At 42.6% G+C, this 19,100-nt stretch overlaps 2 protein-coding genes across 2 annotated transcripts; both read left to right on the forward strand.

Annotated features, from left to right (window-relative positions):
* Nucleotides 1-382: 382 nt before the first annotated feature.
* On the forward strand, nucleotides 383-2,494 carry LOC125554399. The gene is made up of 2 exons (XM_048717966.1): nucleotides 383-1,556; nucleotides 2,066-2,494. Exons 1-2 carry the CDS (start codon nucleotides 560-562, stop codon nucleotides 2,101-2,103), a joined length of 1,035 nt encoding a protein of 344 aa, XP_048573923.1. The 5' UTR covers nucleotides 383-559; the 3' UTR covers nucleotides 2,104-2,494.
* Nucleotides 2,495-16,902: 14,408 nt separating this feature from the next.
* On the forward strand, nucleotides 16,903-18,267 carry LOC125554400. The gene is made up of 2 exons (XM_048717967.1): nucleotides 16,903-17,679; nucleotides 17,926-18,267. Exons 1-2 carry the CDS (start codon nucleotides 17,199-17,201, stop codon nucleotides 17,955-17,957), a joined length of 513 nt encoding a protein of 170 aa, XP_048573924.1. The 5' UTR covers nucleotides 16,903-17,198; the 3' UTR covers nucleotides 17,958-18,267.
* The last annotated feature ends 833 nt before the right edge of the window (nucleotides 18,268-19,100 follow it).

Here is a 19,100-nt window from a genome sequence, read left to right on the forward strand (position 1 = left end):
AGGTCAAACGGTCTGTTTGTCGTGGCAAGAATGAGTATCCTTATCATCAGAATGACTAATGATCAAGATAGTTGATAAGAAACAAAATTATTTAAGGACACATGAGGATATGATAAGAAACAAAATGATTTAAGGACACGGTAACACAAGGCAATGCACGGGCATTATACTAGTTTCCTTAATTACAGAAACTCGAGCAGCTTATATATAAACTGGATCAGCCAAAGATAAAAACAGAATCCTCGGAGGTTGTGGAACTCTGTGAACCTCAAAAATTGACCGATCGGCCATCATCGGCGGTCCCACCTGTCGGAGGCTCCCCACGCACAACTCCACTCCACATCCACATCGATCCCTTCCCGACTGAAACCCTCGCCTCCGCCATGCCGCCGTCGCGCCATCGCTGCCGGACGAGCTCCTCGAGGAGATCTTCCTCCGCCTCCCGCCGGACGAGCCCGCGCACCTCCTGCGCGCCTCCCTCGCCAGCAAGCTCTGGCTCGGCCTCCTCTCGTCCCCTCGCTTCCGCGGTCGCTACCACGAGCACCATGGAGCTCCCCCCATGCTGGGTTTCCTTCATACCTGGCACTACGGCTCCCACCCCACCAAGGTAGAAGACCCCATCCCACACTTCACATCCACCGCCAAATTCGGCGCGCGCATTCCCGACGACGAATGGACCGACGACGAATGGGGGAACATTTACTACACTGCGTGGGACTGCCGCCATGGCCGCGTCCTCCTTGGGGGTTCAAACCAGTTACCTATGCCGCTCGTCGTTTGGGACCCCATGACGGGTTGCCGGAGGAAGCTGCCCGCCCCATGGATCTCGGACGACAGCCACGCTGCCGCGGTGCTCTGCGCCGTGAGCGGCTGTGACCACCGCACTTGTCACTCGGCTCCCTTCCAGGTGGTCTTTGTCAGCCTGTACACGAAAGAAGATGATCATGATGATTGTGTTGCACGCGCCTGTGTGTCCTTGCCAGAGACCGGTGACTGGAGCAAGCCCGTCCCTCAATTCGATGAGTGGGTCGAGCCATGCCCTGATCTTCATCTTCCAGCCGATGCATTCATCAAGCCAATGCCCCCTGTCCTTGTCCAAGGAGCACTTCACTTCATGCTTAAGTATGTTGATGACGACAGTGCAGAAATTCTCAAGTACGACTTGACCTCTAATAGCTTATCACTGATTGATGCACCGGTTCAGTATTCTCCAATTGCCAGTGCCCCTATCCTCATGGCGATGAAGGATGGCAGCTTGGGGTTTGCACTAGTGGATAAGCTAACCCTCTACATATGGTCAAGACTGATGGATTCCAACAGAGTTGCGTCATGGACTCAATGTAGAATTACCAATCTCAGGAGCCTTCTACCCATCCAAAATCCCGAGGAAATTAGCCTTATACTGGTTGGATCTGTGGAGGGCAGTGATACCGTTTTCGTGACCACAGACCTGGGCATCTACGAGATTAATGTCAAGTCACAGCGATGGAAGAAGATATGGAAGAGAGAAAATTTCCGTTCTTTGATTCCATACATGAGTTTCTACAATCCACAAGGTATAGTTTTATTTATATGTCCATTGTTCTGATTTGGGGACAACTGTTAAGTAATACTATATAAGTTAGTAGAAGAAACAAAACAATGAATCTCTAATCAGTATGGTTTTTACTTTTTAAGGTATAGCCCTTTATTGTGAGTTGGGGACAAATGTTAAGAAATACTCCATATAAGTTAGTGGAACAAACAAAACAATGTATTCAGCATTGTTTTAAAGCATCCCGCCTTGGACACTTAGGCGGCATGGCGCCCTGGCAGCGCCTTGCAATTATGCCCACTTTAAGCACTTAGGCGTCCCCCCTCAGGCGTCAGGGCGGTGTGTGCTCGCCTTAGGTCACCTTACCGCCTTAAAAACATTGCTGATCAGATATCAAGTTACATTTCAAATGTTCCCAACCAAACTTTGAGTGCTATGTAATTACATCTTAGTATTCTTACTTAAGTGGCTATTTATATCTTATCATGTCATCCCCTTTTTGGAATCACATCGACAAATCTATGTATGCAGAAAGGGTGACGCCCACTCCCTGTGACGCAGCACATTGACAAGGTATGGTTGAATATGCTCAGGTTAGGATGCCACTCTCATCAACAAGAAAGATGACAAGCTTGGAGGCGAAAGGGGTCTTGTGATGAATTATGTCACTATTTAGTAGCTCTTTTGGTTCAGTGGTGCTTGCTTGATTTCTCATATTGTTTTTCGCTTTTGTCAGTCAGCTTGATAGTTTCCCCATGTCGTTGGCGCGTGTAATCGGGTGAATGGAGTATCTTGTAATGAACCTCCAATTCTTGCTGCTGCAGTATGAACCATGTGCTCTGTTGTTTAATTTGCTGGAAAATGCATCTGCAGACGGATGCTTTTTCTTATCATTCTGAAAACTCTACACTCTACAGTTTGCTCTCCCAACTCTCTAAATTCATCTCTCCAAGGAGTTACTTTTGAACTTTGATGAGTTGATAATAATGGCATGTCTACAACTAGTTGTTTGTCTCTCTCTAGAGAAGTAGAGATGACGATAGTTTCTTCATGTTGGCTCACTGATATGCCTTAATTAATTTAGTGAATTTGGTTAGTGTTGATTTTTAGCAAAGCAATGTTACTGGCGAGTACAAGATGTAAACTGAATCTTGAGCTATATGTTCAGGGAACTACAGATATTGCTGCCTGAAGATCTTGTAAGATTTTATTTTGCTTCACTAGCTCAACAAAACTGAATGAAGATCTTGAGTAGTTCGTTATTTGTTGCATTTTTTTGGCCTGCGGTGCACATAATAGTAGACTGCAATGTCCATATAGTGAGATGAAGATTTTGTATGTTTTTTTCAGAGGCACTGCTACAGTGATCATTGCAACTGCTTTGATATTCACAGATTTTCCTTAGATAAGATCATTTTCTCAAAATCATGAACACACATTTCTTTATATTTGGACGAAGTATGGCTCTGTTCCAAATGCCTGATAGCTAGTTAATATTGTTCATCCTTCATGAAAAAAATGAATTGTCTTTTGAGTTGGCTGTTTTTCTGCATTCACCCGTTCCTCGTATTCGGATCTTATTAGTACACATTGCTAGATAATTGCTTGCTGTTCTGGGTATACCTGAGGCTTCAGTAAGTTATCATCTCCATTATGGCATATGCATGTATCGGAAAAAAATCAGTATGCTGAAGGGCAGGGTGCTCGACATGGAATGGCTGAAGCCAAGCTCGCTTGGACAGTTTAAAAAATCTGAGAACTGTGAAGCTTCAAAATGTTCTAAAAAGAATCACTCATGTACATAGGGTAGTAAAGCATTTACATGCAAATTTACGTGATCAAATCTGCTAATTTGTGTTTTCACAAAATGTATATGCCTAATTTTTATTGAGAATTTGGACTTTTGTGAGTCAGTTTGATAAAAAAAAATTGTGTAAGGGTGATCCTATATGTATCTGCATGTAGTACCATTTAAAGAACTGTATAGTTTGCTCTCCCTGCTTTGGTCCAACCTCAAATTCTCTCCCAGAGGAGGTTCGGATGATCAGCAGAGTATGAGGGCATGTCCTGAGCTAGGATTATCTGCCGATCAAGAGATGATGATGGCTTGTGCATGGTTTGGTTGTAAATCATAACTAACCTTGTGAACTGAAGTGCTGAACTAGTACTACATGTCAGGTTATGTTGCTGCAGCAAATGAGTACTTTTTGAGCAACATAATGTTACTGCAGTAATCTTTGTGGCTGGTTTTAGTTCTCTCTTTTTTCCTATTTAAGATTACTGGATCTTGTTGCCAAGATTGTGAACGCAAATTCATGTTCTTGTTGTAACATAATTATATGAGCTCAGCTAAAACCATCTTTTAATGCTTAGTTTTATTTGAGAAAGAAATTGTTTGCTGGCATATCTTTTTTGGAGAACTGTACAGTTTTCTCTCCCTTTGGTCCAATCTCTGAACTCCCTTCCCAGAGGAGGTTCAAATGATCAGCAGACGACAGGGCATGTTCAGACTTTTGCTGCTTTTCCTTTAGGCCAAGACATAACGATGGCAGATAAATCTTAAAATTATCCTTGCGAACCGAAATAGTACTACATGTAAAGTACTAGGAGGCAACATGGGTTAAGTACGAGGCAACAGGGAGAGATTGGATCCTGGCAACGGCCAGAGAAGAGAAGAACTTTAACAACACCGGGGTGGAATTGTGTATATTGTGAGGAGACAAGTGTTGGAAACTTTGAGAGTGCTAGATGGTGCTTCTTGTATGGTTATGTATCAGTTTCATATGCTTCATTTTCCAGGAATACATACACATCATGGCCATTGTAGCAGCCACTGTTTTATTCTGAAAAAAGGTTCAGGCTGATGCTGAATTCTGATTTAACACATTCTCAAATTTCCTTAGCAAACTGACAATACGAGCATGAAAGTACTCCCTCCGTCCCATAATGTAAGACATTTTTCGACACATAATCAGTGGGAGTTGATCTTCACTGCAGCTTCAGCGCCAGTGGGTAAACAACAGTGTGGGCGATTCGCCAACTAAAAACTTTCATCTTGTTAGGGCACTGCACACACCATTGTCACTTCTAGTTTTTTGGTTTTCAACTTTTCATGCTTGCGAACCTGGATAGACAAAGAAACCATAATATGTCGTCAGCTCAAGAAATGGGGTGAACAAATATGCAAAAATGAATATCAACAAAACAAAAAATCAAGATGGATTCATGCTGAAGTTGTACTAGATAAGTCGATTCATGCCTTTCGTCCACAACGCACACTCAGATTGCTACAGGTTTAGAAGTACGCACCAGCCACCAGGCTAGGCCATCGCAGATCGCACTGAGAGATATACAATTGTTACATCTCTCCTTGCGATGGCCTATAGCATGTGTCCACTACGTCATCCCATTAGTGGGAGCAGGAGAAGCCGACATTTGGACTTTAATTTCTTACACTTTTCTCTGTGATTTTTTTTAATTCATGAACATTTTCCAAATTTGTGGAAGCTTTCCAAAAAATTGAATATTTTTAAATTCATGAATATTTTTAAAAATTCACCAAGATTTATAAATTCATAAATATAATTTCAAATTCGGAATAATGTCAAATTTCACGTATATCTTTTGAATCCATGGACGTTTTTCATATTCATGGACATTTGAATCCATGAACAATTTTTTAAATCATGAATATATTTTCAAATTCTAGAACAATATTTGTTTCCAGGGACATTTTCACATTCATGAATATTATTCAAATTCATGAGCATTTTTAAATTCATGAAAAGCCAACCCAAATTAAAAAATAAAGTGAAAAAACGCGTTGTGATTTTTTGAGGAAAAATATCGCGCTAGGAAAATCGGGTGAAGAGTTGTGTACATTACTGAGCTAGCCCAATTGTACGCGTTGTAGGCGACCCGTCTGTACCGCTCCCCAAGAGCGATACATAGGCACCCCCATTAAATGGGTCCTAATTTGAGCCCGTATAGCAAAATATTTAGCACACATGATAAGTTGATTTCTAAAGAATAAAAGAAGAATAAAAATATACCTGACTTAGAATATGTTATTAATATCTCTCAAAAATGAGAATACATTATTAATTTATTCCACATATAACAAGCACCATGGCTGCTATATAAAGGATCACTCCGGATCTATTCATTGACAACACAGAAAGTAATATTGCCATTCGAAACACAACTCATATAAACAATTCCTCCTATGGTCCACAAGTTCTTCTATCAAGAATGATGACTACCAAGGTGGTGCTCCTAGGCCTCGTCCTTTTGGTGCTTTGTTCAGGTATTTTGCAGGCATGGTTCTTTTTTTTCTAACGGACATGTGTATGAAACATTCTAATTACCGTTGAATTTGTAGGTGTTATGTCAAAGGAGAGTATAGACGATGGATCCTATTTCCCCCAGCGTTGCGATATACACATTGTCTCCAAGTCATGTCCATCCAAAGATGTATGTCTGTCACAATGCAAACAAACATACCACTCGGGCAAGGTTTACGGTGAATGTGCTCCTGATTGATGCCATTGCATAGTATGTGTGTTATCCGCGGGGAATTGAGGATACTAGCAAGCCTTGCACGGCACACGCTGCATGTTGTTTTCTAAGATTTATAATATTTGCAGTAATAATATTTACATGCTCATTTAAAATAAATCTTAAAGCATGTGGTAAGTTGTGTTCAAAGAAACATGATTGAAGTCTCCTGATAATTTAATAGTGATAAATGTATTCTCGCATTCAATCCTAAAGGAGAATTAATGCGATGGAATGGCTAACTGTCATACCCCATAACTGTGAGAGTAATGGAAGATATCATTTTTATGCATCGATCTCTTTTCAGACACAATAAAGCATCCCACTTTTAGTTAATGTACTAGTCGAATGCCCGTGTGTTGCCACGGAGAAAAAAAGGGAAGCGGCACCGTTCATAGTAAGACGAAGCACAAATCAAATGGATTTGAAAATGACACTTCGGTTTGTTGGCGGAAACATTTCAATTTTTGACAATTTCGGTGTAATAAGAATGCTCATGTAATAAAATTGAGACCAAAGGATTTGTGCATATCCAGAGGAAACATGAACAATTGCAAACATGTGTATATTGGGCCATATATGAAAGATAGAAGTAAAAGCCCGGGTAAAGGGGCTTTGACTGTGGCATTACAACAGCGAGGATGCATAATCATTACAATTTCAAAACCAACATCATTCAAATATCTTCTTTCGTTATTTGACACCATTTCTTTACTTTTATACCTTTTTTTAAGGACCTAGTCTCAGCTTCTCCAAACAATAACTTGAATCAATATGTCCTTTGCTGAACAAACAAAGAAAGGGAACCAAAAAAACAAGAAGGGCCTTACCAGATCTGATGCACAAAATAGTGGCACATAATCAAGTCTGTATTACCAATTAAAGATTACACATGAATGTTTTTTATGCGTACTTACAACCAATCGTCTCATGAAACATAAGGGCCTCAACACAAGAAGCGCACCATCACAAAGTTAGTTGACAAAGAGCGTAATCTTGTTATTAAGCCTAGATGTACAAAAATGGGGCAGAAATAACACGGTATCTCCCCTTGCCACAAAGCAGAGTATCTTCCATCTAAAAAAGCAGAGTACCTCCCTCACTATAAAATCTACCACTGTAAAAAGGCAGAGTATCTTCCTTTGTATTGCTACAAACCAGCTCGTACCCAAGCACAGGAAATCAGACAAATTTTCAGCCTTTTTTTGCGGGAAAAACTTCCAATCTATTCATCTTCAATCATGGTAGTACAATGAACATTAAAAATAATAAAAATTACATCCAGATCCATAGACCACCTAGCGACGACTACAAGCACTGAAGCGAGCCGAAGGCGCGCCGCTGTCATCGCCCCTCCCTCGTCGGAGCCGGGCAAACCTTGTTGTAGTAGACAGTCGGGAAGTCGTCGTGCTAAGGCCCTGTAGAACCAACGCACCAGAACAGCAACCGCCGCGGATGAAGAGTGTAGATCAAAAGGATCCAACCTGAAAACACACGAACGAAGACGAACGACGAACAGATCCGAGCAAATCCACCAAAGGCAGATCCGTCGGAGACACAACTCCACACGCCCACCGACGATGCAAGACGCATCACCGGAACGGGGGCTAGGCGGGGAGACCTTTATTCCATCTTCAGGGAGTCGCCACCATCTCTCCTTCCTGAGCAGGACACAAACCCTAACAATGCTCAAAAAAGATCTAAAAACGGAGCCCTCCCACCGGCAAGGGCCGAGATCCACTCTGCCTCCATGGCCATAGGGCCATCGGAGACGGGATGGACCGGCGCCGACACCGGTGGGAGGCAGAAAGCTAGGGTTCTTGGAGACAAATTTTCGGCCTTTGCTTTGCCTTCTAAGCGCGCTTGATTTGTCATCTCCATGAGGCATTGTTTAATAACAAAATAATCAATGACCCTAGTATACACTTTGAAGCATATGCACATATATACTGGTATACAAAGATTGTAGACACAAATTTTCCTTTACCAGATAAGAGTAAATTGCAAAAAACCACCACATTTGGGGACGCGAAATCAAAAAAACCACCACCTTTCGTTTTTTTTGCAAAAAACCGCCACTTTTGTGCTAACAGTTTGCAAAAAACGCTGATTACTCGATCAGTCCCGTTTGAGGGCAAACCTGACGTCCAGGGCCCGCTGTCAAGTGCCATGTGGCCTGTGCGCACACGGCGCCCGTCAAGCGCCGTTAGACGGCGCAAGACAAACTGGTCGAACCCAACCGGGTCGGCCATCCCCCCCTCCTCGCCTGTCGGACCCCGCCGCTCCCGCCCCGTCGTCGCCCCTCGCCCCCGCCGCCGCCGCCGACGGCGACCGCAGCAGCCATGGTTTCTTGGAACGACGGTGAGACTAGTGACTCGTCTATTTCTCTCCCCTCGTACGAATCGGAGCCCTACGTGAGTTTTCCTCTCTGTCAGTTAGGGTTAGGGTTCTTCCCGAATTCAAGTTTGATTTCACCGATTTGATTTTGTATTTCACTGTCATGTTCTTCTCTGGTTCTAATAATGTAGATACCACGAACCACTGTGGATCCCGAATGGTGTGGCATTGTTTCTGGAGGCCCGATCTGCAGTCATAAGACGCCGGTGGATAGGGGAGTTGCATTTCAAAGCATCCACACCGGCCGTAGGTTTTTGGGGTGTTCGGAGCAGGTTAGTAATTGTTAACTGTTAGTGATTATGTATACAGCTCTGTTTTGCCTTCTACTCCTTACTGTTAGCAGTAGATGTTAACTGAAGAATTAGGATTGTTAACTGAAGAATTAGGATTGTTAACTGAAGCAATAGATGTTACAAGTGGTTTATTTAAAAAAATTATGAATGGTCAAATCCGGAGTAATTATGTTTAATTGGCATGGTTTCTAGCTGCTTGTAGCAAGTAGTACACGCATAATTATGTTTGTTAACTATATGAACTGCTTAAATCCTGAATAAATGATTAGAATTTTTGTTGTAATATTTATTTGGTTAATCAGGGAGGTTACAGCTGTGATCTTGTTGAGTGGGTTGACCCAGAATGGCCAGAGCCACTTAAGAATGCTCTGCGCAAGCTTTGGGATATGTATGAGCAGAGCCAAGAGCAGATCAAGGTTAAAGAAGATGTGATTGCCCTGCTAGAAGAAGAGAAGTGTCTGATGCAGGCAAAACAGAAGAGTGTTCAGGAAAGTGGCGTTGATCAGGTTGCACCTGATGCTAATGAAATCAAGACTGGTCTTGAGAAGGAGAATATGTCACTGAAGGGAGATGTAGAGCTGCTGAAGAAGATCCAGGCCACTCAGGCTGAACTCATTAGCAAATGGAGGAAAGATGCACATGTTGATGAAGTCAATCAGCAGAAGAAAAGGCTTGAGTTTGCCATATCCGACCTTTTAAAGGATGGAGAGGCCAACAAGTCTAAGCTGAAGAGAATCAAGGCTATATGTGATGAGTGATTGCAATAATTATGTATGGTGCTTATTTATAATAGAAGGATGGCACTGCTGTAATAGAAGGAGGGGTTGGAAAATTATGTATGGTGCTTATTTATGGTACTTGTTGTAATCCAAGATTTGGTATTTGATGGCACTGGTTCCATTTTAATCTGCCATGTGATGCTACTTGTTGTAATCCAAGATTTGGTATTTGATGGCACTGGTTAAATTTTAATCTGCCATGTGATGCTACTTGTTGTAATTCAAGTTTTGGTATTTGATGGCACTTGATAAAGTTAATATGAATTATGATGGTACTTGTTAAAGTTTAATATGAATTTTGATGGCACCGTCGAGGATGCCACCAACTCATATAGGGTTAACCCTACCCCTCGACAACCGTCGAGGATGGCCTCAACTCATGTAGGGTTAACCCTACCCCTCGACAACCGCCGAGGATGGCCTCAACTCATGTAGGGTTAACCCTACCCCTCGACAACCGTCGAGGATGGCCTCAACTCATTTAGGGTTAACCCTACCCCTCGACAACCACCAAGGATGGCCTCAACTCATGTAGGGTTAACCTTACCCCTCGACAACCACCAAGGATGGCCTCAACTCATGTAGGGTTAACCCTACCCTTCGACAACCGTCGAGGATGGCATCAACTCATGTAGGGTTAACCCTACCCCTCGACAACCGTCGAGGATGGCATTAACTCATGTAGGGTTAACCCTACCCCTCGACAACCGTTGAGGATGGCATCAACTCATGTAGGGTTAACCCTACCCCTCGACAACCGTCGAGGATGGCATCAACTCATGTAGGGTTAACCCTACCCCTCGACAACCGTCGAGGATGGCATCAACTCATGCTAAAATCCAGCAACACCATGATCATTTCAGCATGGTCATTTCAGCAAGATAAAGTATCATATGGATCATAATAACAGTGCATAACATCATATGGATCATAATAACAATGCATAAAGTATCATAACAGCAAGATCATTACATGAGTTTCTTGCTCCATAACATCAGACCAACATAAGTTGTTCCAAAATAACAAGTTTAGGAAGACCAACATCAGACCAACAGGAATAATGATCAACAAGGAAGCATTAGTTCCCTGAAGCATAAAAGTAATCTCTGAGCCTGGATGGTTTTTTCCTCTGTCTTGGTGGCAAGAAGGGTGCTGCTGGGGTAGCTGCTGCTGTTGAAGCTCTCCTTGTTGCTGCACCAGATGTGCTTGCCCTTACTGCTGGAGCTCTTGAGCTACTTGCCCTGCTTGCTGGAGGTCTTGAGCTGCTTTCCCTGCTTGCTGGAACTCTTGAGCTGCTTGCCCTGCTTGCTGGAGCTGCTGAGGTAGCTGCCCTTGGTGGTGCTCTCCCAGCTGGTGATCCAGCAGATGGAGCTGCAGCAGAAGATGGTGCACCCCTTGGTGCAGAAGATGGTGCACCCCTGTTTTCCTGCAACAAGAATAAAATGGCAGATCAGAGCATTAATGGTACAATTTGGAAATCTACCTAGGGTCACATGTAATGCAAGGTACATTGTGTTTGTTCTTCCTAGCAGCAAGTGCTGGCTTCAAAGCATCCCCACAATTTGTGTATATGTGGCCCTGCTTGCTGCAGTTACTGCATGTAATTGTCCCCATCCTTGATGTTTCCTTAGGTTTAGGCACTTCAAACCTGCCCTTCCTCCTCTTTGTTTGTTTCCTACCCTTCTTCTTGTGGAAAACAGGGGGGTCAATGTCTCTTGTAGCAGTTTTTGTCCATAGATCAGGTCCAGGAACAGGGTATATCATTGGCTTGTAGGCTTCCAAATACATTTTCTTCTTAAAGAACTGATGCACAAAATCTTCTGGATGCTGTTTGGATTTATAAATTGCAGAGACAGCATGATTGCAAGGTATGGCTATCATGTCCCATTTTCCACAGCCACAAGTCCAATCCTTTAAATTGACTCCATATGATTTCTCCCCACTATTGCACTACTAGGAAAAGGGCTATAGATGGAAATGACACTAATGGCGCATCAGACATGTGGTGCGCCATTACTATATACTAATGGCGCACCATCTGTTGGTGCGCCATTAGTGTGGAAGACACTAATGGCGCACCAGGCACACGGTGCGCCACTAGTAACAAAATGTTTTTTTTCATTTTTTCAAACATACTAATGGCGCATCTGGGCAGAGTGCCCCATTATTAGTTAGAACTACTAATGGCGCACCAGCCGTAGAGTGCGCCACTACTGTATTTTTTTTACCTTTTTGCAAAACTACTAATGGCGCACCATTGAATAGTGCGCCATTACTAGTTTAAACTAGTAATGGGCACTTTTTTTACTTTTTGATATCATGAATATTTTTAAATTCCATGGGCACTTTTTGAATTCATGAATATTTTTTCAAATTTGATGATATTTTTTCATATTCCATATGAAAAAATATTGAATATTCATGAGGACACTCGATCTCGATCCCCCTTCCTCTCAATAGCTATCCCCCTCGCCGCCGAGCACCCCCCGCCGATGATATTTTCAAATAACAAATTTGATGATATTTTTTAAAAATTATTACTGTTTTTATAAAAAAATATTACTGTTTCATATTCATATTCATTTTCTAAAAAATAATTATAAAAAATTGTAGACTACAATTGTTGTTAAACAACAATTATTACTGTTTTTATAAAAAAATATTACTGCTTCATATTCATATTCATTTATTAAAAAATAATAATAAATATACTAATGGCTCACCGGCCTGGTGGTGCACCATTGCTATCTAAAAAAAGATTTCTAATGGCGCACCGGCGGTGGGTGCGCCATTGCTATCTAAAAAAAGATTTCTAATGGCGCACCGACGGGTGGTGCGCCATTAGTAAGCTTCCCCCTATAGCTAAGTCCTCCCTCTCCCTTGCCAGAGATCCCCTTTCATCCCTCTCTCCCTCGCCAGACCCACGACGTCGCCGCCCCGACCCCCGCCGGACTCCACCCCCGCCGCCCACGCGCCCCCGCGCCCCCACCCCCGCCGCCCCGACCCTCAACATCTTCGCCTTCCTCCTCGCCGTCGGCGCCGAGCAGCGACGCAGCACCGTACGCCCCCGACCCTCCTCCTCCTCCTCCCCTTGCCCCCCGCCTGCGCCGGGGCTGACGGCCCCTTCTCTGTCTCACAGGGCAAGGTCTCCGGCACCTCTACGACACCGACGCCTCCACCGTCTAGGGCGTCTGCGCCTTCTTCCACCTCCGGCCACCGCGGCCTCACCGTCGATCCTCGCACGAGCTCACCATCGTCTTCCTCTCGGTGAGCTGCACTGGTTCCCCTCCCCCCCTTTCTGTTAACTGAACATTGTCAGGTTTAGGTTCTGTTAACTGAAAAAGTTTAGATTCAGAAACATTGTTGGACTGATAGGAAGTTTGTTGAACAGAGCAATCTTCTACTGTTATGCCTCTGTTGATTGTGATCTCTGCACATGTTTAATGTCTATGCTGTTGTGCGGCTGTTATGTGTGTCTATGTCGGTGAGCTTGTGTTATGCACTTCTGTGTTTTGATGTCCCCCCTTACCTTAGTTTTTTCATCTCACTGGTCCTTTTCATTGTATTGGTCCTTTTCATTTTTGTCAAAGAGGCCCCGAGTTCTCTCTTCACTTGTGTGGTGATTGTCTTGGTTCTTTTCATTTTTGTCATGGCATTCTTGAGGTGCTGATGTGTCTGAGGGCATGAACCATGATCAAGTTGAGTTCAAATTTCATTAGATTAGATGGATTATCATGCCTTGTGTCCCGATAGTTGGATATTTGAGTAGTATTGTCAACAGTAATAACTTTTACATGTTTGCATTGCTTCCAAGAGTAACAGCAGGTGCTTATGACACCTTTAGGAGGTCTACTCATCTCTAATCATGCTACTCAAGGATAGGAACCGTAGGCATCTCTATATATTTTTTCAGTGTCCTTTATTGGTGGTTCTATGATGTAGTCTAGATGAAACCAATTGCATGCATTGAGAAATAGAGTATTAAAACAGGACTTGACGTGGTTTTCCACTTAGCTATCTGAATTGAGAAAAAACATAGCTTTTGCAGTCTCTGAGGCAAAACTTGCTACTCCATATACAACTAATACTACTACTAGACAAGATACTACTCCATATACTACTAATACTACTACTGTATTTCATTTCAAAGTTCAAAATGCTGGTACTGAGATTTTCATTTCCAATGAGTGATGTTTTTCCTAGCAGTAGAAAAAACATAGCAACTTCTCTGTTCTTATAAAGTTGTTCTTATATGGGTGAAACTTCACTTGTTTTTAAGCTAGTGCAGGGTGTTGCTTCAAATTCTCTTTAAGCTAGACTCACAGAACAAGTCCTCTGGCTCTGAATCCCCTTCAAATTCTCTTTTCCTCTTCAAATCTTTTATTTTCTGGTGGAGATCAGCATCATCATCCACTTCCTCTCCAGCTACATCCTTCCCCATGCCATAATCAGATTCTGAACTCTCATCATCATCTTCAGAGCTGTCAGCATTTGTAACTTCTTTCTCCACAAACATTTCCTCCTCCTCCATTTGAACTTCTTGCACTACTGGCATGTCATCAGCAAACTCATTGAGAAATGCATCTAGCTCATTGACACCTGCAATGTCCTTCCCCTTTCTCACATTGCAGCTCTCCTGAGTGAAAAGGTAATCTCCAATAGAATCTTGTGTATAAACACTTATAGTAGGAACAGAGCACTCTGCTCTTTCACTGGACTGACTTGGATAGAGCACACCTGCATCATCTATATCATATACTTTAGGTGAACCAATCTCTGAAATAGGTATCTGCTTCTCAACTTCATCTCCATTGTTGATGTGCAACTGTGGCCTACGTGATGTTCTTCCTTTCATAACTGTGATAATGATACACCTTTTCTCCTCATATAATTCCAGCATTTCTTCTACATCTTCAGTACATTTAATTAGCTGCATTCCTTCAATTCCTAAACCATCTTCCTTCACATAGTACATGGAGTCCTTCTCATCATACCCCTCTGTCCCAATAAGAGCTAAAAGATTGATGTAGGTAATATCTGACTGACATAAGGTCCTTTTCAAATTGTCACAGCCATGGAAATGAAACCGAACATCCCATATGTCATCATCCAGACTGCAAACACAAAACAGAGCACATCATATTACGTTAACAATATATCCAGCTCATTGTAATTCAGTTAACAGTACACTACATCAACACCAAATAAGTTAACTGACAATTCAATCTACTCTAAATTCAATATATACCATATTCACATAAATGCAGTTAACAGTACACTAAAGCAATACCAAATCAGTTAACTTATATTTCTCTCCAATTTAAGTTTTCAATATTGCAGAATCAATAAATTGATTAAATTCAGTTCAGTTAACTGAAATCTAGTGAACCAAATTACAGTAATTATCCTCAACAAAAAATTTGGACAGCTTGTTCACATCTGAAACCAATATCTCTAAACCCTAGTTCCTAAACTGTAGAAATAGCGACACAGATTTATAAACCATAGTTCCTAAACAGCAGTGACAACACAAATTTATAAACCATAGTTCCTAAACAGCAGTGGAAACCCTAATTTCTAACACATAATGCAAATAAATGTACAGACAGCGACACAGAACTCACTCTACGCCGCCGAGACCAGAAGTGAAGTTGTGGCTGTTATGCGGATTCGCCTTCCAGACCTGCGCCAACCTTGCCGCCGCTGACATCTCGATGTCATAGCTGCCGGGTTCCTGGGGGCGCTCATCTCCACCGTCGCACGCGGCCGCACCAGGGACGAGCGTGCGCGCACACTGAACGTGGGAGAAAGATTTGTCCCCGCCGTCGAGGGAAGAGGAGTTCCCGCGGTCGTCCCTGCCATCTCCGGCAGAGCCGCCGCCGCCTCCGTCGGCGGCCATGGGTGGACACGACGGGGGTGAGCGGGAAGGAGGCGGCGCGGTGGGATTTGGGGGGAGTGGGGGGAATGGTCGACCGGGTTCGACTCGGTAGGGTTTTCTCTTGCGCCATCTAACGACGCTTGACGGGCGCCGTGTGCGCACAGGCCACGTGGCACCTGACAGCGGGCCCTGGACGTCAGGTTTGCCCTCAAACGGGACTGATCGAGTAATCAGCGTTTTTTGCAAACTGTTAGCACAAAAGTGGCGGTTTTTTGCAAAAAAACGAAAGGTGGTGGTTTTTTGATTTCGCGTCCCCAAATGTGGTGGTTTTTTGCAATTTACTCACCAGATAGGGTTCTGCTTTTTTTTTTGCTTCATCTACCTGCTCACTTAAAAGGGCATCAGACTATCACTATTGCATACTCCCTCCGTCCGAGAATAAGTGTACATCTAGATTTTGCCTTAAGCCAAAGTTTTAAAACTTTGACCAAACTTTATAAAGAAAAGTAACAGCATTTATGACATTAAATTAGCATCACCATATTTGTTTTAAAATGTAGTTTTATAATGTACCAATTTGATATCATATATGGTCCTACTCTTTTCTATAAAATTGATCAAAATTTTAAAATTTTGACTTAAGACAAAAGCTAGATGTACACTTATTCACGGACGGAGGAAGTACATAACTGTCTGTGTTATATTCAAACAAAGGAAAAAAAACTGAGTCTGTAGAGGGAATTCAGTATATTTGGACAAAGCAAAAAACAACGAACAACACTTGCAATACATTTTGTACCGAGCAAAGAAACAAAATGTACAGTAAAAGATGCTTTGAAATTATGCGTATGTAGAAGGGGCGAGTGCACATGTACATATACAAAAGTAGTACTGGACCTCTTGTAACTATTACATCAACCACATTTCTGCCCAAAAAAAAGATGTTGATAACACACAAGAAGGAAAACAAATATAACGGACAAGAGGGATCGCCCGGGTCATTGTGGTTTCCTTAATTACTTCCGGTGGACACGAGCTGCACTTAAATTTTGCTTTTGATTAATATTAGAGCATGTACAATAGTGCTATTTTAGGAGTGCCACGTAGAATAAATGATGAGGTGGAGGAGAGAGAACTCATAAGAGAAGGTTTGTCTTCTCTTATTTAAGATAAGACAAGAGATGATCTCTTAGCACAATATGTCTCATCATATTTTTAGGAATTGCTAGTTATTGAAGATAAGGCTAAGAGATGACTCATTGTAGACATTTTTCTTTGTCATCTCTAAATTACATGCAAAACTTCAGATAAGACTATCTTATCAACCATTGTACATGCCCTTAGCATCGATGGTGAATTCAACACTTAAAATTCCATTGTGTTGTGCTCACAAGCTCCGGCCGCTACTATGTGTTTCAGTCATGTACAACAGTCATGTACAACAGTTTTGTTTGGCCGCGTTTGGGATCCCATGATGGGCTGCCAGAGGGAGCTGGATGCGCCCGTGCTGGTGGACGACAAAAGCTATGGGGCAGCGGTGCTCTGCGCGGCAAGTGGTTGTGACCACAGTACGTGCCACGCAGGGCCCATCCAGGTCGTCTTCATCGCTCTGAACAAGACTGATGCTCATGATTGTGTTGCACAGGCGTGGGTGACCTTGCCGGTGACAGGTGACCACAGCAACCCCATTTTGTTGAGCATATACCGTTCTCATTTTGATAACTGGAGCAATCCATGCTCCGGCCTTCAACTTGACTCCGATGTGTACATCCACGAAGCGCCTCCTGTCTTCGTCCAAAGACACACTTCACTTCAAGCTTTGTGACCGCGTCGATGATCGCCTAGTAGGAATTCTCAAGTACGACCTGAGCACTAATTGCTTATCACTAATTGATATGCCGCTTGCTGATGATGTTATCCTCATGGCGATGGAGGATGACAGTTTGGGGTTTGCACATATGGGTGGGTTAATCCTCAATCTGTGGTCAAGGCACATGGGTTCTGACGGAGTTGCATCATGGACTCAGCGTACAGTCATCAATATCAACAACATCCTTCACATTCGAAATCCAAAGAAAAGACTTAGGCTGATTGGATCTGTGGAAGGCACCGATATCATTTTCGTGACCACGGATCTTGGAATCTACAAGATTAATCTGAAGTCACTACAGTGGAAGAAAGTATGGGAGAGAGAAAAGTTTCAAGTTTTCATCCCATACACGAGTTTCTACAATTCACAAGGTATGTTTGTATCTATATGTCCTTTCTTTTGTGATGTGGGAACAACTCTTCAATAATACTCCATACAAGTTAGTGGAATAAACAAAACATTGAATGCCTAATCGGATTGAAAGTTATGTTTGAAATGGGTGTGAACAAACTTTGAGTGCCGTGTGGTTACAACTAATTATGCTTAATTTGCAATTTATACAGTATCATGCATGTAATCCCCCTTCTAGAATCATACTGACAAACCTATGTTTGCAGAAAGGGTGACCCCCAGTGACGCGGTGCATTAAGAATGTGTGGTTGAATATGTACGAGGCTACACTCATCAACAAGATAGGTGACAAACTTGGAGGCAACAGGGGTCTCGCGAAGTCCTGATGAATTATGTCATCATTCAGTAGCCCTTTTGGTGCAGCGGTGCTTGCTTGTTTTCCCATGTTGTTGGTAGCTTTTGTCAGTTAGCTTGATAATCTCCCGTGTTAGAGGCCGAGTGAATTGATTCTTTGTAATGAACCTCTAATTTGATGTACCCTGTTGTAGAATTTACTTGAAAAAGCATTTGCAGACAGTAACTTGGTATTACCATTTTAAAAACTCTACAGTTTGCCCTGTCCCAGCTTTGATCCAATCTTTAAATTCATCTCTCAAAAGATGCACAGTTAGGGAGTGGTTTCTGTTTCCCGAGAGATGGTATGATAAACCTTTTTGCACCTTGGCTTGCTGGTTTTTTCTTAATGAATAATCTGATGGATTTAAGTTCTGTGTTTTAGCAAGCAATGTTGCTGAAGAGTGTAGCACGCGAACTGGATCTCGAGCTATAAGTTCAGTGAACTATAGGATATGGGGCTGCATGGCTATGAAGATCTCAAACAGATTTTAATTGCTTCAGTAGCTCCAGAAACCTGTTAGGTGTGTGTTCGTTATTCGTTGTGCATCTTTAGCCATGTAAAGAGATGAAACATGTTGTTACATTTGGGGGGATAATGTGACAACCAACCGCTGTTTCCCTGATGCTTCCTGAAGAAAGTAGTAGTGTACATTGGTTAGAACAGAGTTTCACCTGTAACCTGCTCAACCTCTTCTCAGACCCACAATTGCAGTATTCAGATGTGCCTCCCTCTACCTGCATGTAACCATCTCTCAAGCCTGAAGATCTGTAAACGGCAAATGATCGTTGTTGTCGCTGGTTATATTTTATCGATTCAACATAGCTGTTCTCTCAACTCAGAAGTTCCTGAACTGAACCTCCACTAGGGCCAGTACTGTTCTATCTTTCACAGCACCCTTGTAGATCGTAGCGCATTTCAATCTTCTATTTTTCGCCACGGTATTGTTCTGTGAAAGTTCCTTCCAACCACATCATGCGTATCAGGTATGTTTGAATATACCATCCCTTGTTATTTCTTTCTATCTGTTTTCGTATTCATGCGTTC

The sequence above is a fragment of the Triticum urartu genome, chromosome 4 (assembly GCF_003073215.2).
Source record: "Triticum urartu cultivar G1812 chromosome 4, Tu2.1, whole genome shotgun sequence".
Classification (NCBI taxonomy): Eukaryota; Viridiplantae; Streptophyta; class Magnoliopsida; order Poales; family Poaceae; genus Triticum; species Triticum urartu.